The sequence below is a fragment of the Brachycentrus maculatus genome, unplaced genomic scaffold, assembly GCF_059751285.1.
Source record: "Brachycentrus maculatus isolate JH-2025_06_01 unplaced genomic scaffold, ASM5975128v1 h1tg000362l, whole genome shotgun sequence".
NCBI classification, from domain to species: Eukaryota; Metazoa; Arthropoda; class Insecta; order Trichoptera; family Brachycentridae; genus Brachycentrus; species Brachycentrus maculatus.
In genome coordinates, this window is record NW_028281111.1 from 808,839 (window position 1) to 834,210 (window position 25,372).

Below are 25,372 nucleotides of genomic sequence, written 5' to 3' on the forward strand. Positions count from 1 at the left end.
TAAGATTTGTCAACCGCTAAGCAAGCTTTTCGCAAACGAGCTGTCAGGCTAATTTGGTCCAGTACAACTCAAATGAGACAATGTGAAATAATTTTTTTCATCCCTTTCAGAGTTGTATCGTCCTAAATCAGCCCAAAAGTTTTCGGTGAGCAATTTGCTTTGCTGAACACTTTTTTAAAAATGTACAGCTTGTATCTTTATATGTGGCATGGATTTTTTTTTAGTATCGCTGGATTTTTGTCAATGAAATATCATGATATTATAGTATAAAATTAAAAAATAATAAATAAATTTTATATTACCCTGGACTGGTCCCTGAAGCGCAGGAGTGATCACCTTGCCTTCATATAAGTTACGATCAAGATAACAATGCGTCAATAAGATGCAGTGCCCTATGCACCACTGGGTGCTAATAAGGGTCAGAAGAATGATATTGTACGAATTTTCACGCATATAAAATATTGCCATGAAAGTGTATTAACACTTTCTTATCATTCATCGTTTACATTGTGTAATACCATTTCATAAAAGTGGTATTGCACAAAGTAAACGATGAATGATAAGGATAGTGTTTGATTACCATACCACAAGTATCAATGCTTTTAATATACAAAATATGAAAGTATACTGTTTGCTTCTACGTAGTAGTTGAGTAATACCACTAGGATATTTAGTATCAATAATGCAATACTTGTCCGCCTCTGTAGTGTAATGGTCAGCACGCTCGGCTACCGTTCTGGAGGTCCCGGGTTCGATTCCCAGGGGGGTCAAATAAATATTAGTGATTTTTTCACTGTAATATTTATTCAATATTACCCTGGACTGGTACCTGAAGCGGAGGGCTGATCACCTTTCCTTCGTGTGTAAACGATCAAGATAACACTGTGTTCATATGAAGCAGTGCCCTATGCACCATTGGGGTGCGGATAAGGGTTTTTATTATTATTTATATGTTTTCATTAGTGATGCATTCCTTATCGCGAAGTTTTAAGTATCCACGATTCCATTTTCACTACCCCCGGCGACCAGAGGTATGAGGAGTAAGTACCAATCACATAATGTGTTACTGCTGTATAGACACCGCAAGGGTAGAGATTGGAACCAAAGAACACCTTTAATTAACCTTACGAGAAACGTTAATTGTTCTGATCGGAGTTCTCTCGTCGCATCTAATCTCGTGAGCTGGGTCCCGACTACACTGAAACTTCATGCTCTCCTATCATGCTGTAAAAATTCGGTTTTTATTAATAAAAATAAAAAAATCATGTTATTGGATCTTTTTAAATCCTTAGAATCTGGATCCGGATTTTTTCAGTTGATTAGAGCATCGCAAGTCTTGAAAAACTAAATGCATTACGTCCAAAAATCTTAAACATATTTTTTTTCTGTTTGTTCTGTTATTATGTCCACTTGCTATTTTCTAACTGATTATTGTATTTTTTATCTACCTGTCCATACACAGGCATGTATATATGTATTACGTATGTGTGTATCTATGTGTATGTGTGTGTTTGTGTATGTATTAACTTATAATATAAATTTTTTATGTCATATATGTGTAAATCATCAAATACTGGATTATTCGTCCTACGGATGATATATCAATAGTATAGGTTTCTCAACTTGAGATGAAACGTCTTTCATTTATATATGAAAGAAAATGGAAGTCTGACCATCCCATGGCTTTCGACCTGGCATTTGCCTGACCTTGTGATCACTTTATACACTTGTGTAGCGTTTACCATTCTGACCATTATGGAACATCCATATTGCATTAAGTTTTGAATCTTGTATGTATGCACTGGTCTTGGATCCATGTGTGGGTAGTAATTCAATAGATTTAGAAGTATGGCCGATTGTGAAGCCATTAGTTGAGAAATTGAACCAGGGACCTCCAGCACGGTAGCTAAACACGCTAACCATTACACCACGAAGGCGGATAAAAAATATTGCTCTTGGATCCATGTGTGGGTAGTAATTCAATCGATTTAGAAGTATGGCCGATTGTGAAGCCATTAGTTGAGAAATTGAACCAGGGACCTTCAGCACGGTAGCTAAACACGCTAACCAGTACACCACGGAGGCGGATAAAAAATATAACATTTTAAAAATTAACACCCAACGGGGTTGCTATTTTCCTCGTTCGGCCTCTCGCGTCGGGTCACTGAGTGCCTGCGCTCACCTCGCGCTCTATTTGTGCTGACTACGGTACGGCACATAAATAAACTTCGACTCCTTTTTTCCTCTTCCCAGAGAAGATTAAAATCTTTTACTGTGTTCGAATTCTAGCTGAGATTGCCGAATCGAAATCGTGGAGTCAAATATAGTGTTGATTTTTTTTTTCTTTTTTCTGTAGTGTAAATGGCAAACGGGTATATCTGTAATTTTTTTCGTATTTTAAGTTTGTTCCAAAAAATGTCTAAAATAGTGTATTCCATAATCTAGCAAAAGGATATAGCTGTAGTTGCAATACTTATTTAGTTTTATTAAGATATGTACATATGCCATCCGAACAATGTTTTCAATTTCACAAGTTTGTTTTTGCTCTCCTATAAAATTTGGTCTGAGACAGATATACCCCTTTGCCTTTACACTACCGTTTTGTTCTCTGTGGTCACTTAATTTTTTAAACTTTATAAAATAAAACAACTTTGTTTTTAACCACTTTTAAATTTTTCTTCATCCGGTTTCGACAAGAACCTTGTCATCATCAGGGTTTAACATGTACCAATTCTATAACATTGAAATATTCATATTTATTAATATTATAAAAATATTCTATAAAAAAGACGTTAAAAACAAAGTTTGTAAATGTGCCATAAAGTATTTGCGAAAAACATCCAAGAATTATTTTTTTTACTAAAAGTTTTTTATCTAAATGTGTATGTGCATAAATATTTGGGTTGTTTACTGTTTTTGTGATAGCCGATTTTATTACGGAGGAAAATTTCACTTAATGCTTATCAGACACGTGTCAATTAAAATGATATATTTTGGCCCGTGTTACTTATGATAGCCTATTTTTAAAAATTGTTTTTTTATTTATAAATACTTCTATGGCTTTAGTATTTTGGTTTTTGACTCATTCAAATATTAAGACTATCGTATTGGTTATTTAAATATGATCGTTTAACTCATATAAATATTGCGTAAATAAATTAATAGGCGAGTTCGTGTTATCAAATATATTTATAGATATTATGTTTCAAGATGTTTACAACATTTTGAGTGTGTCCAAATACTTGTTCACAAAATCTTGATTATCTCCAATTACAGGAGTTATTTTCATATTATTTTTTGACATCTCATCAAAGATGAAGAAGAATATGGAAGTCTGGGCATTTACGGGGCTTACGACCGTCATAGGCTGGTTTCTGCTTAATAAAAAGCTTCTTTACATCTCACCAATAGATGTCTCTAGTGAAGTTTTAGTGATTCATGAACAAGGTTTCTAAATTGGTTCATATATATATAGAACTTCCAAGAATTTGAGTAGTGTGGTTGTCAATAATGGGTAGAATTGGTGAATGTTACACGTGTGTAAAGTGATCACTTAAACCAGCCTATGACGGTCGTAAGCCCCGTAAATGCCCAGACTTCCATATTCTTCTTCATCTTTGATGAGATGTCAAAAAATAATATTTCAAGATGTTTGTTATAATAAATTAACGCGTAATTAAGAACTTCATTTTTATTAAAAATTACTTGATAAATACCACTTTTTACTAAAAACCTAATATAACAATACACAAAACAATTACAGGCAATAAATTATCATTGTATTGCCTGTAATCGTTTTGTGCATTGTTATACTTATATAAATAAATATATTTTTATTTTTGCCAAATAACATTTTAAGAACGACAAACAATTATATCAAGTTCTTCGATAAATTAATTTTGAAAAAATTGTCGCTTATCCCCAGCAAATGATGTATAGGGCACTCTGATGAGATTACTGCAATTGCAGAAGCTTCGATAGCTTCCAGAAGCTTCATACAGCTTCAATCTGCCTTCCGCAACATACTTACAAGGACTGAAAGGTGCCATGAGACGAATGATGGTTATTTTCAACATCTGCTATTAGCAAACTTTTTCCTTTGCTGTGTTTCATCGGAATATGGAAGTAATATAGTATCAGATCATCTGGACATAAGTAAAATTGATTTCGCGAAATGCCATTCTACTCTTAGAACGCCAACGAAGCATATCTGAGTAAACAGATTTAATGATTGCTCCAAATACACCCTGAGAGTGAATTTTTCTTTCGCTATTGCCGCGGTTATCGGCCATATCCTTCGCTTCATATGTCTTCCTGGCCATAAAATTGTTTTTCTCTATTACGTTACCGGCAATAAAAGCCCACATTGTTGGATCTGCGAGATGCCGTTTAATCGTAAGGGCGCTTGTGCACTACACGCATTTTAGTCCGATTAGCACGATAAAAGTAATGTGCAAAGGCAAAAAGGTACGTTATAAATAGTAGTTTTCAGATAAACGAGTTTATAGTTTACTTAAAACTATGCTTTTTGGCAAAATATGTATGAAATTAATAAAATTTTGCGGCTATTTGGATAATGAATATCTCGGTAAAGGAAAGAGATAGACCAAAATCTGTGATTGTATATGATAGAAGCCAGTTACAAGAATGCTTTGAGCCGTGTTACGCCAAACAGCCACAACTTGAGTTCCGACTAGTTGCCTTTACACATTAGAAAACGGATGATTGGCGTGGATTGGCTTGTGCTTTTGGCCGTCTTTTTTCGGATCGGTGCGCTTGTTCGGTTCGTGATCACAGTGCGCGTAAATTAGATTATGTCGTAGTCGCTTATATTTAAAAAAAAATAAAAAAAAATCGTACTGCCGGACGGTGAAATTCCGTGTAGTGCACAAGCGCTCTAAAGGGCCGTACCGCCTCGCCGGTGGCCACCCCTTTGCGGAATTTTCACGGGCAATATAAATGAATCCTTCCATCCCTTGAGCTGTTATCCAGACCGCCGTTCCGGATTCCCGCCCCCTTCGGCACTTTCTTTATTGGCCCCAATTAATACATCCGTCGTTACATCCTAAACATCCCGGGGCTTGTTTCTGAACTATTTTCTAGGAAACTCAAATGCCTCGACAGGAATTGGGCGGTTTATTGTATGTTCCTTTATAATGTATGATGACTGAAATCTGAGAGTAACGTTGCTTTTTATTTATCATTTAATAATTGTTTATTTCTTACGCTTGCTTGAATTATCCCGACTTCAATAACGAGTGCTAGTATTCGGCTCTCCAAACTCAAAACACAGTAAGGGACATTTTTTTGTAGGACGTTTTTTTTCTAAAGTTCCTCGGCTACCGTTCCTCCAGAACGGTAGCCGAGCGTGCTGACCATTACACTACGGAGGCGGAGTATTATGCAGTTTAATAAGTTTTTTTTACGCTTAAATAAAAGTTATAGTCATAATAATCATTTTGGATAATTTATACAGCGCTATTTTTATAAAATACTACCTCAAAAGCATCAAGCATCACATTTAAAAATACAATTAATAAATTTCTTTAATGTTTTTCACGGATACTTTGTGGCACATTTTATAAATTTTATAAAATAAAACATTAATTTATAAATAAATAAATGTTTAAGAATTTATGACATAAACCCTGATTATGACAAGGTTCTTGTCGAAACCGGATGGATAAAGTGTACCAATAAAAAGTAGGTTAATACAAATTTGTTTTATTTTATAAACAATTAAAAAAGATAAATTTGTAAATTTCCTGCATATGTATGTATATATGTTTTTTGATAATACCATATAAATATAGTTTGACATTGAAATTACTGATGAATAAATACTAAGTATCGCATGTTTTCAAATCAAACTGGCTCTTACAGTATTTTCCATTATATGTAAGCCAGCTTCTACTACTTTATATAAATCAATTATTAGATGATGTGCTGTATCACCGAATACATCAATATTTATACAGCTTACTGTGTAATCCTTATCGAAATTATAATAGTACGACTACGTCAACTTTTAGACGTAATAGCAAACGGGTCGCTGTCCGACTGTCATGTATCCGGTATATCCGGAAACACGGTGATTGCATTGATACAAATAACCGATCAGAATCGAAATATTTTCCTGAATGCGAGCAAATTATTATTTGCTCGCCATAGGAATGGGTGCTTGTGATGTATTTTTCACATTTACCTTCCCTATCCTTACTATCCTAATTGCAAACAAGTCTTTAAAAAGTAGAGGGTTTGCGGGTTATTCCTTTTAATAAAATAAAAACTGATTAACAAAAAAAAAAATATATATATATATATATATATATATATATATATATATATATATATATATATATATATATATATACATATATATATATATTTATATGTATACATGTATACATATATACTGAGCACAAATCTGGCTGTAGAAAGATTGGCATAACCTAGTATTTCAAATACTGGACTGTAGTTAGATCAGAAGTCGAAACAATCGGTTGGTAGGTATGAGTAATTGCATGAGAAAAATCGAAGAATGTTTGCCAAGCTAGTAGTGTGGCGTTCTATTCTCTCTGCCTACCCTGCAGAGAAGCGTCGTGATGATTAGTTAGTTAGCTTGTTTTATATATTACACATTTAATTTTATGTTTTGAATATTGAAAGCATTAACTTTGTGGATCATATTGATATATTATTTTGAGAAATAAAAAGACTTTGTGTTTTGATCCACTCACATTCACAAATGTGAGTGGATCAAAACACAAAGTCTTTTTATTCCTCAAAATAATACATTTAATTTTGAACTATTTCGTGAGACTATACGGCTCATTATTAAAAATAGGTATCAAATTTTGGTAGAATGAATTTGAACCCAGAAATTCTGACTCATAGACGGCGACACTAACCACGGGAGCGCAACCCGACACATTATTTTGTTTATGTAGATTTTTTAATTTGTCTTTTAACGCTCGCTGTTGAATGCACTTCACACTTTAATACCTTACCACGTGTAGTTAGATTTTCACTTTATTTGTTTCTATCATCGGCCTTGCACTCGTCGGTTTCCTTTCCTTCCCGTGACGCAGGGCCCATTGGGCCTTAAAACATGGCTTTGGCCCCGCGTGTAGCATTCCTTGGGCCGGCTATGCTTTATGGAGCGCGTTTCATCGCTTCTCCCGATCAAATAATAAACGTTTTACAGCCCCTGAACGTTATTCTGCCCCATAGATCGGAATATTTTGTTCACAATTTTATGCTGGCAATTTCGTTTAATAAAAGAGAAGCACGCGAGAGGAGCGCGCTTTAGATACATTTTCTGAGATGTTAACTTTTATTTCCTCAATGAAAATCGTAAGAGATTTAGATTAATTCAAGCATTGAAAGATGGGAGAATATATATAGCTTGCAAGCTTGTGATTTCTTCAAAATTTATTGGCATAGAAAAACAAGATCTTTTCACGATATGAAGTCAAATATCTCTTTTATTCAAATTCAACAGATAAATGTTTTAAAAATACGCTTTCAGCAACGTACACGTGATAGAAGTGAAAAAAAATTGAGTAAATGATCAAGAATTAATACTGTCAACATTTTTAAATAGTAAATTTTTTTGTGTGTATATTATGTTGAAATAGATGAAAATATAATTTAAAAAACGCATGTAAATTGTACTCCACCGACAAGAAACAATAATGTGGCTTGGTGGGTTCAAAAAAATGTCAATCATTTGTATGAATTTATGTAAGAATGTTAATATGTATATTTTTGTATGTTTATATGTTTATATGTATTTAACAAACAAATTAAATTAAATAAAAATTAAATGTACTCTACACAAAATTGTTTTACATTGCGATTGAATACGACGGGCTATAGACCTGGTCCACTATTAGTATTGTTATTTTATCCTTTATTTGAACTCTATTGTATGCTGCCAACATTTTACTCTTGTGTATTTTAACATAATTGTTTTTCCATTTAAATGTTGTTTTTTAAACGAGTTCACCAGGTATAAAGTATTTTTCAATATAGTTAAATCCCGATCAGTCAGATTCCAAGAGTCTACCCTGTAATGAAATCAGTTATTGCAAACAAGCATGCCTTTCAGCGCAGAGTAAACTGGCAGCGCCTAATGAAGTCCGTGTAGCGAGCATAATCTATGGAAGTGAATTATGGAGTGTTTTGGGAGTGGAGTGGGATGATGCAAACATATTGAATGCTATCCAAATGTGATATATCAAACACATGAATGTTGCCAGAAATGGAGTGTGGATATCTCAGGCAAAAAATCATGCATTCATCAGAAGACATTTCATGGTAGAAACTATCCCTGTAATGCAGTATGGATGAATATTTTTACATGGTAGGTAGTTGTATTTATTGTTCACCTTGCTTATTGTGTACAACTTTTATAGATCACTTAGTGGATTTTTGTTTTTTTTGTAGTTAAAACTTGTTTTATGGTATTTTAATATGTGTTAGAAACAGAAGGGATAATCTGCTGTGAGCCAATCAGGAACATCTCAGCACTTGCTCATTGCTGGGAGGAAACCAAGTAAAACTCCTCAGGAGAAGCTGATCTGTTAACTATAGTCAATAGACCTTTCGTTCCACTAGAAGAGGGTTCGGAATTTCGTATCCTAGCTTGGTTTATAATACCAATGTCCTTCACTATTTTTATCATGTATGATGCCTCCTCTCGTGAGAGTTCCGTATGAACTAACTCGGATCCGATGTCGGATAGGTCCTCCCAGGTTCCTGAAACGCGTCTCCAGCTGTTGCCTTTGAAAGCTGAAATCTGGGCTAAACCGGTGAGAGATATCTTGAGTTGTCCCATCATCAGACATACTGCAGTATAGATTAGGATATGAGCTATTGGAAAAATATAAAAATGAATATATTTTATTGAAGTACCTGTATATTGAGTGCACCTGTCATTTGTGATGTCACACAATGATTTTTTCACTATTTTAATATACATTATACTATTGTACGCGATTCGAAGTTAATTGTCCATAGAAAATCATACTGCATAGATAACTACCAGCATTATTTATATTTTTACCGCAATTAAGTTGGTAAACTATATGAAAATACGTTGATGCAGACGAACCGCTACTTCGCCGTGATACAATCTCTTAATGCGGGTACTTATATGTAATTTTGATAATGATACAGTACTATCACAAGTACATATTTATATTATCAGCAATAATCACTATGTGCACTTTAAAGTTTGTTTGCCGATTGCAAATGAAGTTAAATATACGTTAAAAAGGTTTATGCTACTCTCTTGTTTTAACGTCCACCGTTTAAGTATTTAACTATGTTTTGAAAAAAAGTGTCAAATTATACGACATACCTGATACACGATATCTCTATTACTGTCATGATAGAAGGAAAAATAGAAGGCAAGTGAGAAAAATGAAGACCTAGGAGGAGTTACGTGAAGTAACTAATTGAGACGATAGGTGTCGTGTTTTACAAATAAATTTATTTAATTATTTATCACTTTTTACCATACATATTTTATTTTTTGATGAACGTCTCACTAGGCAGAACCTGCGACAAGACGTTCATTTACATAAAAAATATTATTTTGAATGAACAAATATTACATAAAATATAAAAAAAATTATATAAAATATAAAATAAAGAACATAAACAAAATACGTACAGTTTAGCACAGTTAGAAATTGATAAGCATGCAACAATAATAATATGTTAGCTAACTTTATTTAGGTGTGTGACCAACTTGAAGCAACTCTTGTTCCATATCAAGAAGCCATTTTTTTGTTGTTTATTTCTATTTACTTTTAATTTTATTTTATGTCGAGCCACATTGTACCTAAGAAAATATTAGAGATATTTTTAATTTTTAAAGCATTTACTTTGCAGTCAATCGTTTTTACGCTACTGCTATAGCAGTAGTGTAGTGATTATTATTAAGAGTCGGGTGCGTCTCGAAACCAGTAGACAATAATCTCGATGTTTTTGTACTAGCATTACTAACATTTTTTCCAAAAAAAAACTGTTCATAAGAATATCGTTGAGTTATCGTTGAGTAATGTTAAACGATTTCTACTGGTAGAAATCGTTGCACCGAGAAAGAGTCTAGCTTTTTTTGTGTATTAATTTTAAATCAAACACAGATTTTTGAGTCTACTGAGTTGTATTTTATCAACAAAAACACATAAAAATTAATATTGTGACAATTGTTTCGCCTTGTTAGGGCATTATCAAACGAATGTGAAGATCAAATGGACTGACAGTCCCTATGTAGCTATACAATTCTAAATGTCAGTTTTAACATGTGCAGCAATAATTTATGGGAGACAACTTATTTTTTGTGTTTTTGTTAATAAAATACAACTTAGTAGACTCAAGAAATTTGTGTTTGATTTAAGATTAATACATAAATTGAAATGGAGTTTTACAAATTAAACGTCAAATCAATAAATAAGAGTCTAGCTCTTAAATTTACGACTAATATTAGCTAAATGTGACGCAAACGCTTTGGGACTATTTATCGGAAACTTGGTTACATCTAGTTCAATAAATAAACAGATACTTATCGGAAATATAAAATATTGGATCCCAACCATGGCAGACCATAATTTCACAATAGGTGCTTTATGCCAATGACCCCACTGATAAAAAAGTTGTATGAAACGTGATGTGTTAAATCAGAGCTTTGTTGTATTTTGTTCCCATTATGGGAAACAGGAAATCAGTGTCGCATACAGAGACTGCGACCTCGACATAGGCAAATGATGAATCTAGCTCGCAACTTACAAATGACTTAACTTCAATTATTATATTCGAATTATTAGTATACTCGTACATAATATTAATTATAAAAATACAGTATTCCCATTGTGATTCATTTGTCTTCTCTCTCTTCCTCAAATTTTAGTTTTGTATAAATGTGAGACCGTAACAATTTCAATTTAGTCTACTTTTGACCTGATGATGGGATGATTATTTCGAAACCGCTAGTCACGAAGTAGTGTTTTTTAATGTGGTATTACACAAAGCGAACGATGAATGATATGGAGAGTGTAATATTAAAATCTACCAGAATAGTTGAAACATACTCATTAGATACTTCTGTCAGACTTCGTAGTGTAATGGTCAGCACGCTCGGCTACCGTACTGGACGTCCCGAGTTTTATTCCCAGGGGGTGTCAAATAAATGCATGTGATTTTTTCACTCTAATATTTATTTAATATTACCTTGGACTGGTACCTGAAGCGGAGGGCTGATCACCTCAGCATGTAAAATACATGGACCAAATTATCTCCGACATGCTTTGTAGTGGATACGCCGAATTGAAGAGACGAGCGGAGGATAGAGGCAGACCATGAAAGAAGCAAACCAATCATTGCACAGATTGTCACCCATGAAAAAGAGTGGAAATTAAAATCAATACTACAGTACTGAAAATATATGGTCTCGATATTCGCAATACAGAATATTTTATCATGTAAAGAATAGCCAGGCGAAAATAAATAATTAGAAATTTTACAGTATTCGACCTTTATCTGGTAAATTATCGATAACACCAGGTTTAAAATATATTCCATGCAAAGCTGAGATAAGCATTATCGATAAAATTAAGAAAGATATTTTGAGATGGTTTGGACATGTGAAGCGAATGAGCGAGGAAAAAACGGTAAAACAAATTTATGAAGCGAATGTAGTTGGAAAACGGAGAAAAACTTGGCACGATCAGATATGTCAAATACTCGAAAGCAGTCAGGTCAGGAGTCGAAATAATCGCCGGTTATGTATGTGGAAGAACCGAAGAATGTTTGCAAAGACAGATTAGTGTGACGTTCTATTCTCTCTGCCTACCCCTGCGGGAAGTGGCGTGATGCTTAAGTGGTTAGAAAATATTGTTTCTTTTTGTAAATCTTCACAACATAAATACATATTTTAATTAATTGATTCGGCAGATAGTTTGTGGTAAAATGTATCCATTTTTAATCAATGTATTACTTAGTAAATACCACTTTTTCTTCAAATTTACTGTGACACGTTGGCTGTCCAAACTCAAAACACAGTAAGGAAAATTTTTTTGTAGTACTTTTTTTTGCATTTTTGGACTAAGTAGATTCTACTTAGTCCAAAAATGCCAAAAAAACGTACTACAAAAAAATGTCCCTTACTGTGTTTTAAGTTTGGACAGCCGACGTGTTTCGATGCATACCGCATCATTTTCAAACACCGTATGTGAAGCTAATTCTAAATTTTAGAGTTGGGTCCTTGGGACGTTGAAGATTGAAGAGGGGGTAGTAGCGGTTTCTTATTTTTATTTATTTATTTTATTTAAAAATTTTATTTTATTTTATTTGGTGTTTGAAAATGATGCGGAATGCATAAACTGACCATTTATTTTTGTCCCCAAAACGGGACATCTACCAATTTTAACCTTATAGTATGGATATTCAAGAAAATACGTTTTTTTCGTTGTTTTCATGTATTATTAAAAAGAAAGGAATTGATAAAGAAATTAAGAGGAATAAATTTTATAAATATGAAAAAAATATGTTGTTTTATATTGCGACAGGCTATGTAAAAACGGGACGGTCCCGTTCAAAACGGGACGTATGGTCACTTTAGGAATGCATCAAAACACGTGTGTCACAGTAGATTTTAAGAAAAAAAGGTATTTACGAAGTAATACATTAATTAAAAATAATTACATATACCTACGCATAACTTGAATCTTTCCGCATTACTTGATCTGCCCATTCGAAATGTGCGTTCACATAAATATCGGTATTCGAGAAATGATAAATTCGATATTTCGTTTTAATATTTTATTTCCTCTTCGGAGCGAATGTGCGTGAACGTATTCCTTAATATTTTTAATGTATATTTTCACGCGTTTACGCTTATTCCGTTAACATCGCTCCGTTAGCGATGTAAGGTGTTCGAATTTACTAACGTATTTGAAAAATACCGTTTCTTTGAATTTCAATCAAAAATATTATTAACTCGTAAATATTCTAGGCGCCTACATAATATATTTCATAACGACACATGGGATTACATATGCAATGCTTCAAATAATATTTAAAACGACTAACAGCAACACCAGACCGATTTTTAAGAGAGAAATTCATCATTATAATACACTTGGAGCCGATAAACACTACTAATTTTGGAGTAAAGTCCTTGCAATATATTGCTTATACCCAAATTAACCAACTGCCTGACGTATATAAAATAGAACCCAGTTAGGGATCCAAAATGAATGAACTGAAAAAATACTTTATGGAAATGGATGGCTTGACTCTAGCCAATGTCTGTACCCGACGGATTCTCCAGTTCTTTGGACACGTTGCGCGTGGCAACGAGGATAGCCTGGAACGACTAGTTGTGTAGTCTGGAGGGGAGGAGAGGGATAGGAAGATCCCCATACCATCAAATTAAGGCAGCAGCAGGCACCTCAGTGGTTGGAGCGCTACGTGCAGGACAGTCAAGGGATAACTGGAGAAGAGTCCCTCAGCAATAAGGAATAAGACGGAGAAGATTTGTTAAATGTATTTTCTATTTTTTTTCTTTGAAACATGCTTCTTACCCGATGTTTTTTTTTCCATTTGCATTTACTGTACCTTTTATTGCTTTATATTTTACATTCTGCCTTGTGTTTTCTTATTTGTTTTTCAGTCTTGTTAACCTCAATCCTATATCCCAAAACAAAACAAAAAATGAAATTAGTCATCGGAAATATTACATATTTGACTTATGTATGTAATATGTTTAAATAAATAATTTTACGTTTTTTAATTACAACTTTTGCGCACCGGTAGTATGTTAATTCCTTATATCAACTCGAAATGTTCGCGTGCAAATCCAATTCGTCTACTACTCAATTATTTTTACCCTTCGGAATAGTTAATTATTATTTGGTTCGACACGTTTTTCCATAAATTTGTAATTTCAATATAAAGCCTTTAATATTTGTTAATCCACCCCATTTGGAGGCGTTAATGATACCGACCGTCAGAGGCCCTTTGTCTTCGTGATATTACTATTTGCGAAAGTTGAAATTTATTCATTTTTTTCGTTTCATACCGTTAAAGAAAGGAAACGGTGTTTGGATACATTAATTATTCATGTCGACCTGAATAATCGCTGTAAAGTTGTGTATTTTAAGATTTTGCGTTGAATAACTTTAGCCCGGGGTGGAAATGTTTGCTAAAGTGTAGATGAGTAACCCCACTAGAAGCACTGATAAATAGCTGTTGTTTAGGTAAAAGCGGATATATTTAAATAGTATTCGAGTATTTGAGGATAATACTCGGTTGATTATGACCCAGCATACTTTAAATCGCAACTTAATTTTCTTTAAACTCGGGTAAAATACGTTATTGAATTTTTTCTTAAAACAACGTTTTTGTATTGAAAATAATAAAAATTTCTTCGAACTAAATACATTATACGGTTATGAAAAGAAAGTAGTTATTGAAACGTAAGGGGCTTAAAAAAATCATCTAAATTTATTATTTTCTTCTATGTATAAAAAAATCCAATATATATTTTGAAAAATCAGGCGTTATGTGACCAGCTCTCAGCGCAGCCAGATGCTTAATGAATTATTTAATTACGAGTAAGGCCTTACTTCACATCTAATGCAATTGCTTAACGTCTAATGTTTATTTGTTGCATAAGCCGTAGCTAGATTTCAGAGTTATTTGGACTTCAGTTAATACAAAAAATCGAGTCTAAGTCTTAGACGCTTCCTTAATATTACAGATTATTACATTATAAGTGAAAGAATGTGCTATATTTTATGTATTTCATGTTAGCAAAAATATTTTATTTTAATGTAAGTTATGGAGCTGAAAATATATTTAAAAGCTATCAAAAGCTTTAAAAGCTATGTCTGTATTTACAAAATAAGTATCTTTAATCTCTCACTGTTCACTGACCAAACCGCCCTCCCATAACGCGATTAGTTTTCACCTACTTTACTTATTACAAGTGCCGACGTGAGACTTAATAATTCATTATATTCTCTCCGTGCATAGCTGAGCCGTTGTAGCGTTAAGGTATTTATGAGTGATCGCCACCTGCTCATCACTTGTTACCCACGTCGGAACAAGAACACTACTTCCTTAATAATTACCACTAATGACCTGCGGAATATTTCAACTAGCGTCTTCGAAACACTAACGATGGATAGCGCACCCAACTTGGATTTTTTTTTATTCCTTTATTAACGACCGTAGCTAATTTTTACATAGTACATTACATGTGGAGGTCCTCTCCAATACGTTACATTTCCATTATAAATGATTTAAAGCAATCAGGAATTCTAGCTTGTAAAATTGTTACGTTTTGGAGCGATTTAATGATTTCACATAGGTTTAAGACAGGATTGGTCACGTTTTGTTGCAACTTTAATTAAGATTTCGATAGAATACAGTTAACAGAACAGATTTGCATTTAAAGAATTTTTGTGCAATATTGTAAATGTAACTTTTTAGTGAGGACCTCCTCCACACTTGTTGTATACTTTATGATAAAATATATATTTTAAAAAATGTATATTATTGGTTCGAAAGGCACTTATCCAAACAAGGATTAACAAATAAAACAAGGAATTAAGCATTAGCCTGAAATATTGTATTTATTATCGCTTTATACATATTCCAGATATCGATATGATCTGTAAAATCAATGCCGAGGTTTTGCATTCGGTGTATAGGAGTATTGAATCCAGACACTGTCCGGCTGTTATTTTTTGTGTTCAGATTTGTCATTTTTACATCACTTGGATGATCCAAGTGATGAAAAAATGAGAAAAACCCTATTTCGAACGTCAATTTTTAATTTTCTCCCCGGCGATTATTTCCGACTCCTGACTTCACCACTTGTATTTGAATTAATTCATCATCCTATGTTTTCCTCCGTCTTTCTCTGTTTTTATTTCCAACTTCATTCCTCTTATATTTTGTTTCTCAGTTTTTTCCTCACTCGTTCGTTGCACATGTCCGAACCATCTCACTACACCTTTCTTAATACTAGCGATAATGCTTATCTCACTTTGTATTATTTCCGTATTTGACCATTTGAACATATATCGTACACTGTTTTACCGCACATTCATCTGAGTAAGCATTTTGACTAAATTCGGTCTTCTTTCATCCTTCTTTTGCCAACTCCATGCTTCACTTCCATACATCAGGTTTGGTGCCAGAAATGCGTCGTGCATTGCTAGTTTAGTTTTTGCTGCCAGGTTTTTGTTTACTTAATATTTATATAGGGAACCTGTTGTGAAAACAATGTAAATTGCATTTTCACGACGTTTAATTTATATCAAAAAGTTGATATCTTCCCACATAGTTTTTAAAATATCATTATTGTATTACTACTCACTATACTATTATGAAATTTCACCGGCTGATTTTTTTGACGTGTCGTACATTTGAAAAACAGGTTTATGTTTTAATTTGTATTTTTAGCAAACTCACTATACTATCAAGAAATTTCACCGGCCGATTGTTTTTTGCCATGTCGTTTTATTTGAAAAACGGGTGTATGTGTGCATTGGTATTCTTATCAAAATACTCTATATTTATCAAGAAATATTAACTTCAGATTTTTTCCGTGTTGTTTTATTTGAAAAAAAAACAGGTGTATATTTCCGTTGTTGTTTTTAGCGTGATATATGTATTTATTTCGTGGTGAAACTAGCTAATTCAACCACATCGCCGCAGACACAATGGAATCATTCATGAATGGCGCGTGGTTATTATCTATTCTACCCCACGACATCCGTATTTCATGATTATAATTATTATTGGCATTACAACACCCCTTATCTGTCCGTATTTTGCTAATCGTTCTATTGATTCATGAAAATCTGACCTCGTTGGCACGCTTTTGTTTGGTTATAATTGCCTCACTTTATTACTTCAACTATTACATTCCATGTTCAACCCATTTCGGTAGGTTTCAGCTATTTATAATATTTCAATTTTTAAATTACAAGTTTTTATAGGACTTTTTATTGATCAACACAAACGAAGGAGCATATTTAAGTCTGGAGTTTAATAACAGGGCTTACAACCTATCATTTTCTGGTTTAAGTGATTACTTTATACACTCTGTAACATTCACCGTTGTACCCTTGGTTAACAACCACATTACTATTTTTTTCGAATGTTGTATACATGCTGTAATTGAAGAAATCTACTGGATGTAACTTTGTCGGTGACATCTATGTTTGAAATTAGTATTTTGATACATTTATGTACTTTTTTTACTATTTTATTTATTCAATATTGCCCTGGACTTGAAACGCTGTATTCTTTATATTACATATATAATTAAAATCAACTGAGTATCGATGCAGTGTCCTATGAACCATTGGGTTTGCATAAAGATCGGTAGTACTACCACATAGTTGGATTTCATCACAAAATATGAAATCGCATGATTTTAAATAAAATTAAAACTATGTCAATTGTATTATTCGTCGGAATTTTTGTTGAATAAAAAAATTTGGGACTCTGGGCTCAAAATATATGAAATTCATTATTGACATTATAGGTTTCAACACATTATTGATACTGTACATATAATATAATACATTATCGACAAATTTATTTTTAAATAATGAAGGAGAATACACTATTGAGTAATTTGCTGTATTTTTTGTGTTTTCTTGTTCTCTTCATTTGGGAAAACAGACCCAATCGATGTATTGAAATATGTATGTTAAAATATTATTGAAAAAATGAGAAATTTTTAACGAATGAGAGATATTATGTTAAAAATACATGTTATTTTTTTAGAAAATAAAAGATATTTTTAACAAATGCGTTTCATTAACAGTGACGTTGGATACTATGTTGATTTTACATAATATCTTACGTAACCTGTGTTTCTACATCAATCTGTTTTACACAGCTGTTTAAGAGATTAATTAAAATTCATATTGTTTTTAAAAATGTGTTTTTATTCCGAATTTGTGATCAAATCAAATATGAAATTGTGTTTTTAAAAAAAGGTCAATACTTCAGGAGCTTTTGCTTGCTACATTAGTTGTCCTCCAATTGTCATGTAATTTCTATACACTTCGCCATTCATATGAATGAACCGAATCCTTATTATAAAGCCGATTGAGATTCGTGAATATAACTGCGTTTTATACCTACATGATAATAAAATGGAAAATCCCGTGGTCGACTGCAAAGCAAAGCTAAATATGTCAGTTTTCTGCATTTTCAACCATGGTTTATTTGATTCATTAATTGATTCGGCAGTCACTTTGTGGTAAAATCTATCCATTTTTAATTAATGTATTGCTTAGTAATTACCACTTTTTCTTAAAATCTACCGTGACACGTGTTTCGATGCATTCCGCATCATTTTCGCGTCATACGGTGTTTGAAAATGATGCGGAATGCATCGAAACACGTGTCACAGTAGATTTTAGGAAAAAGTTGTGTTTACTAAGTAATACATTAATTAAAAATGGTTTATTTGACTTGCGCTTTACAGTAACAGTAATAAATCTAGTGTAGCATTCACCATTGTCCGCCTCCGTAGTGTAATGGTAAGCACTTTCGGGTACCGTTCTGGAGGTCCCGGGTTCGATTCCCAGGGGGGGGGTCAAATAAATATAAGTGATTTTTTTACTATAATATTTCTTCAATATTAACCTGGACTGGGTACCTAAAGCGGAGGACTGATCACCTTTACTTCATGTGTTAACGATCAAGATAACACTGCGTTTAATACAGTGCTCTATGCACCATTGGGGTACGAACAGGTTTAAAGAACAGCATTACCTCATCACTGCACAACAAAGTGATATTTCCTGGTATTACATACATACTATCATGTAGCTTGAAAAGTTGCTCCAAAGCATGGTCATCTAGATGTAACGTAGTCGACCTTTTAAAATAAACAAATCGATATATTTATACGAAAGGTAATGTTTAATATTCCTAAGAGCCCGCGTTACCACTCGAATGGAAATTTAACCTCAATTAATTATTTAAACTAAATGCAAATCCTCCGTTATCCGACTATACGTGGGAATAGTAAAGTGACTCACACGTCAAGTGCACTCCGGCTTTTACGAATTGATACATTTTTAAACTAAAAAAAAAAACGATTTTCTTAAAACTTATATTTTTATTTACAGTTTGTCTAAATACTTGTGTGTCTAAATACAAGTATTTGGACACACTCAAAATTTTGTAAATAAATTGACTGGTCAAATTATAACCTTAAATAAAAATTGTAAATGATATTTTCAAGCATTTCTTAAGTAAATATATGTAAATAATCCAGTATTCGGACTTCGCATACAAATGGAAGAGTCTCTGCTTAATAAAAGCTTACCTCATCTCATCATAGATGTCTCTTGTGAACTCTCGCATGCTGTGTTTCGAGTTTGATCAATATATCTAGAAGTTTCAAGAATTTGAGTAGTGTGGCTGTCTTATCGTGGGTAGAATTGGTGAATGTTACACGTGTGTAAAGTGATCACTTAAACCAGCCTATGACGGTCGTAAGCCCGGTAAATACCCAGACTTGGATATGCTTCTTTATTTACGTTGAGATGTAAAAAATAATGTTATAATTTTATCCTTGTTTTTTTGTTTATTCACACAACTATGAATACGTAGTCAATTATAGCGGCGTTGATCATCCTAGCGATAAAATCACCTGTATTTTATTTCGTTATGGGGCATTTAGTTAGTTGAACTTTTACAATAAGAAAGCTCATTTAGAAAATATTTTGTATGTTAAAAGCATTGTTAACTTTGAAGTAAGGTAATATAACACTCTCCTTATCATTCATCGTTCACTTTGTGTAATACCACTTTTCATTGAGAAAACCTCGTAAGTACATTTACGAGCTGATTAACTCCTATATTTTGTTCGACGTGACGTATATTGTGTACTCGATACCTTTTGCACACAGGTGATTTTATCTGTATTCTCAATACGACTCTGCTGTCAATCAAGCGGCAATGGTTTTCATGTTTCAAGTATTGCAGTCTGTCGAGTCAAACTTGACCACATAATCGGCGGAAATATTACGGCCGACTGTTGAATTTATCCGCGGAGCTGTTCAAACGCACACTTTGAAGGTGATCTTTGATTATTTACTAGCGGGGCTTCGGTTACTGTCGCGATTGGCAACTGGTTGATTACGGAAATCGAGGGAAATGATACGCTGGCATTATACTTCGTAATCTAATCGTCGACATGGCTCGGTTTAGTACTCGGCTCGTTGTCGACGGGAGCGCTCTATATTGCCGGAGTCGCGCGTTCCTCGCTCCAAGTCACTGACAGTTACCAGTTTCTCGTGATTCGTTTTAGTGAACTAGTGACAACCCTACAGACATCTGATCTGTCCGTCACGAAAATCCTGTGATCCGATTCTAGTCGTAACGTGTGCTGTGATTTTTGTAATCATTATTTTCTTCGAGCTAATTTTTGCGCGCTCGAATGCTTTGGTGAAGAAAAAATATGCCCTGCAATCTCGATAAAATCATATAGAGATTCATAAAAGAATAAAAATTCAATTTGAAATATTTTCTTAAAAGTGTGTGCGTATTACGTATTTTTGAGATAATATTGTTTGATAATATCAATTGAATGAGACGTACATTGGTCCTCAATGGTTCAAAACAATCGGTGAATATTTCATAACCGGTCCGATTAATATTGAAAGCCCTTGTTACGTTTTCCTGAATATATATTTGGTATTATAACTTAAAATACACTAGAACGAGTATAGCGCGTGCTACACACCGGTTACACGTGGTTCTTTTCCCTTTATTTTTAATGAATTTTCCTATTTGTTCATTCATAACGCTTTTCAGGTTTTTGACAAAAAAAATGGACACTAAGTAGTATAGTGTCCGATTCTATATTATGTCCAACGTTTTTAATGAAAACTTACGTGGCCTTTAAAATAGATGTGTGTAGTTTCTTTTATTGGTTGATAAAATGTACTTAAATTTTGAAATTTCACAAATGTATTGATTATTTATGTGTCTAGATATTTAAACTCCAAAATACTATAATACATTTCAAATTATTGAATTGTGATACAGTTTACTTAATGTTTTTCTTTGAATCGATGTATTATCAACATTCTTCTTTGTTTACTCTTATTTAAGCTCGTTTTGTTTACCTTTTTTCCCTTTTAGATGTACTTTAATTTCCATTTTGAAACGTACTTTAAAAGGTACATTTATTAAAAAGCTCAAACAGTCATAATAAAGACGTTTATTTGGTTACTTGTTACAATACTGACTTTGTTTTATCTATCTGTATACTCATTTATAATGTTGTTCAAGCACGTTTGTATTACAATGCGTTATTACCAGGTGATTATTACACAATAAAATTAATAGTAAAATATATTTTTAAAGCGTTAGTCTATTTATGTATAGAAACATTAACACGGTTGTTAGTTATGCCACGTATTAAATTTTATACAAACTGTTTCATCCAAGGTAAAACTAATACTCCGGAACCAGTAGACATTTAAATTAAATAATAAATGTATCAAGTGTAAATAATGTTACCATAAAGCGTTACTTAAATAAACACCGATACGAATAATATTTTTGTTGAAAATATAGCTCGAGAAATTTTAGAGATCGGCAAATAGCATCATATATTTTTAAAGTCGACTTTCTCTTTTACAATGATCCATTCAGATACTGTCCATTTTTTTAAAACTGTACAACTTAACTAGTTTACACTTTTTCTTATCTAGAACTATGAAAAAGCTTGAGCACAGGCTTGGTTTTGGGTCCATTTTGCAAAAAAAGCATTATTTTAAGAGTTTGTTAAAAAAATGTTAAATTTTTGTTTTTTTTTTTATTTAGTAAATACCACTGTCACAAAGAAACGCTTGTCACAATAGATTTTAAGAAATACATAGTGATATTTACTAAGTAAAACCTAAATTAAAAATGTATAGATTTTACCACGAATTGACTGCCGAATCAATTAATGAAATTAAATATATGAATCTTGATTATAGGCGTAATGAATTTAGTTATAGTTGGTGGATACATTAAACTGTTACATATATCAACAAGTAATTTTAAATAATTTATGTATCGCCAATTGCATAAAATATTACCTCAAGGGCGCTTCACTAGAAAATATATCACTATATCAAAAGTTTCAGACAACTTTCAAATAAGGAAGCACCTTGACTAGAAATAGAAACTGTATGGTGATTTTTACCAGTACTTTGATTATTAAATAAGTCATAATAAAATACTACTCTGCCAGCCTGATACGTTTCAATGTAACGTTGCTTGAACGAAAGAAAGTATAGAGAAACTGCCATTAGACATTATAGAGTGTATTCAAATTTCTACTTATTGTCGTTGGCAATTATGTTGACCACGGCGAAACGGGTTGCGTTTACACAGATTTCAAGCACTGGTACTGGGAATTATCATCCGCTACCGTAACGGTTGATGGTAGGACGCAGGAGGTAATAATCTGATAAATTTAATATAACTCAACGTAGATGAAAATTCTATTTATTTTCATTCTACCCATGATTGACAACCACACTACTCAATTTGTTTAACTCATTCATACGTCGCATCATATGCGAGTTCACGGGCAGTATCTATGGTTGATTTGAGTAAGCTTTATTTAGCAGAGACCCTTTTTAAATGTATACTTTATCCTTACCGAATTATTTTACATATTGGAAGACGCCTGAAAATGCGATTTTTTTTATGACGCTTTCAATTTTACGTTCAGTTACTTTACCCACAACATTTTGGGTTTCTAAATCCTTGATTAATATTTAACGGGATGATTAAATGACGCCAAAAGTGTTTTTAAGACTAAGTTTAATTTATTTAAAGATGTTTTATTTATTTTATTTTCATTTTATTTGTTCGGTAATTGTACAGCTTTATATATAAAAAAATGATATAATAAACAATAGTTACATTAACAATAATAAACATTACATTACATTAACAAAAATAGTTACGTTAATAAAAAAAGCCAATTAAACAATTCCACATTTATGTTAAAATAACTATTAAAAAACATTCAGAGATTTAAAAAAACGGTATGGTATAAAGAAATAGATTTTGCAGGAATATAAATCAAACACGTCTAAAAACTCGCTCACTCGATCATTGGTGAAGAGTGTTATCAAACGTTAAAAAGAGTAATAATAATGTCTCATTTCCTTTTGGTCTCTAGCTGTGTAGGTCCTTATTGTTATTGCCTAATGTGATACGAAAATATTCTGTGATACCGTGCCAAAGAAGTTTTGGAAGTGATTAAGATGAGAAGCATCCGTCGGCTGTTCGTTTACGTCGTCTCCTGCGGGTTCATCGTCTTCCTGCTCGTCCTCGTGTCGTCGCAGCATGAGGACTTCCCCAACCGCAAGTTCGGCAGCTATTACTCCCGCCTGATGCCGAGCCCCACGAAGGCCGAGATCGTCTACTTTGAACATGCCTCCGCCAACCGGAGCACCTTCGCGGAGAGGCCGGCGGATGCGTTTGATCTCAACACTGAAGACAGAGTGGACTTGATCTCTGAAGAGAATGTAGAAAGGAGAAATAAAGTGAAAGAGGTACAAAAATAACATTTTTGACTTCTTTTTACATAACTTTTTTTTTACCCTGTAAATCGTGCACAATGACATCTTTAAATGTCTTAACAGCTGCCACTTTATATCGTTATCAGAATTATGTAATATCAAATTGCGTAAAGTAAATGTCCCTTCATGAAGGATTTTCATACGTGTTAACAAAAACAAATGTTTTTTTTTATAGTAATGTCTGTCTGTAACTGTCTTAGGTTATGTGCGTGGTCCCTTACTTAGTATCAAGATTTTTATTGATATCTCAACACAGATGAAAAAGTCTAGGTTTATGGAAGTCATTTACACGGTTAATGATCTGTCATTGGCTGGTTTATCACTTTCTACACTGTGTAACATTCGTCATTCTACCCACGATTGTCAATCACATTACTCAAATTTCGTAAAGTTGTATTTATGGTACGATTCATGAAAAGATCAACTGCATTTTCGAATAAATCTTCGTCAACAACATCGGCTGTCGGTTGAAATTAGAAAAAAAAAACTTTCACGAAATGTGTGCACGATTCTTAATAACTTCTTTTTAATAGTAAAACTATTTGTATCAACTAAGTTTTTTTTATTTCTCTGTATGATAACGTTGAACTTATACAATCGACTAAGAATATCAATTGAATATATCGCTTCAAAAATACGCCTCATTAAATAAAAACAACCAATTTCGTATCACAAAACAAAACATCCTCAAATAAAATATATTATAGATACTTATGCCTGTTTTAATAAATATTATTACCATTCAATCGTTGACTTTCGTTTTGAATCTAACGCCCGTTGTTTGTTTTTTTTTATCTACCCATCATACGCCAAGGGCTATTTACAATCTTAATGGATGTTGACTACCCCTGAAATATATTAATATTTCAATTTATTTCAGAGGTAGCTTGCGGTTTCATCGTGATTGAGACTGAGATCGACTTTTCTATAAAAATACTAATGAACTGAATAAATGAATATAGGAAAACGGTCGCGGAAATTGCAATATGTTTTTTTTTTATAAAAATGCGGAGAAAATTGAATTATATTGAGAGAATCTAATGATGCTTTTACTTGTTTGTTTTTACTTATTAATAATAATAATAATAATAAAATTGGATAACTTATATAGCGCCATTTTCGTAAAAAAATACATCAAGGGCGCTTCACGGTGAATGAATTGGGGAAAATATTATGGTGGAAATGATTTAGCAAACAAATGTGTTTTTAGTCTTTTCCTAAAGATCATCTCACTCTCACTATTTCTAACCATTGGTGGAAGAGCATTCCACGCCGTCGGTCCTGCAACAGCAAAGGCACGCTCGCCAAATTTAGTGCGTTGGTTGCGAGCTGGTAAGATAACTTTGCCCATTGCCGATGTTGTAGCCGATCGAAGCGTGAGACGTCTATCAACCAATTCATCTGGAATACACAGCTCCTTAAGATACTCTGGAGCCATATTGTGTATTGATTTATACATGAGTAGGCAGAGTTTATACTCAACCCTTTCGGGAAAGCGTAACCAGTGGAGTTTGTGAAGTAGTGGGGTGATGTGACTGAATTTAGAAATTCCAAAAATTAGTCTCGCTGCTGCGTTTAACACTGATTGCAGTCGAGTCATTTTATTGTTTGGTAGACCCGTGTATATACCGTTACAATAATCTACTCTCGATATTACAAACGCATTTATTAATTGACGGGCAGCATCAACTGGCAGATTCTTGCGAATGCTTTTAATTTGCCTT

At 33.1% G+C, this 25,372-nt stretch overlaps 1 protein-coding gene across 3 annotated transcripts in view; it reads left to right on the forward strand.

Annotated features, from left to right (window-relative positions):
• LOC148303558 (mannosyl-oligosaccharide alpha-1,2-mannosidase IA-like) overlaps nt 1-25,372 on the forward strand; it is a 261,141-nt gene that overhangs the window by 213,246 nt on the left and 22,523 nt on the right. Inside the window, exons 1-2 of one of the 3 annotated variants that reach the window (XM_088269726.1) lie at nt 20,290-20,440; nt 23,246-23,621. The exons of 1 other annotated variant lie outside the window; for it this stretch is intronic. In XM_088269726.1, the coding sequence (XP_088125852.1) occupies nt 23,331-23,621 (291 nt within the window). In that variant the 5' untranslated portion in view covers nt 20,290-20,440; nt 23,246-23,330. Of the gene's footprint in view, nt 1-20,289; nt 20,455-23,245; nt 23,622-25,372 lie in introns of those variants that run through there. One more of the 3 variants, XM_088269727.1, reaches the window with a different exon arrangement.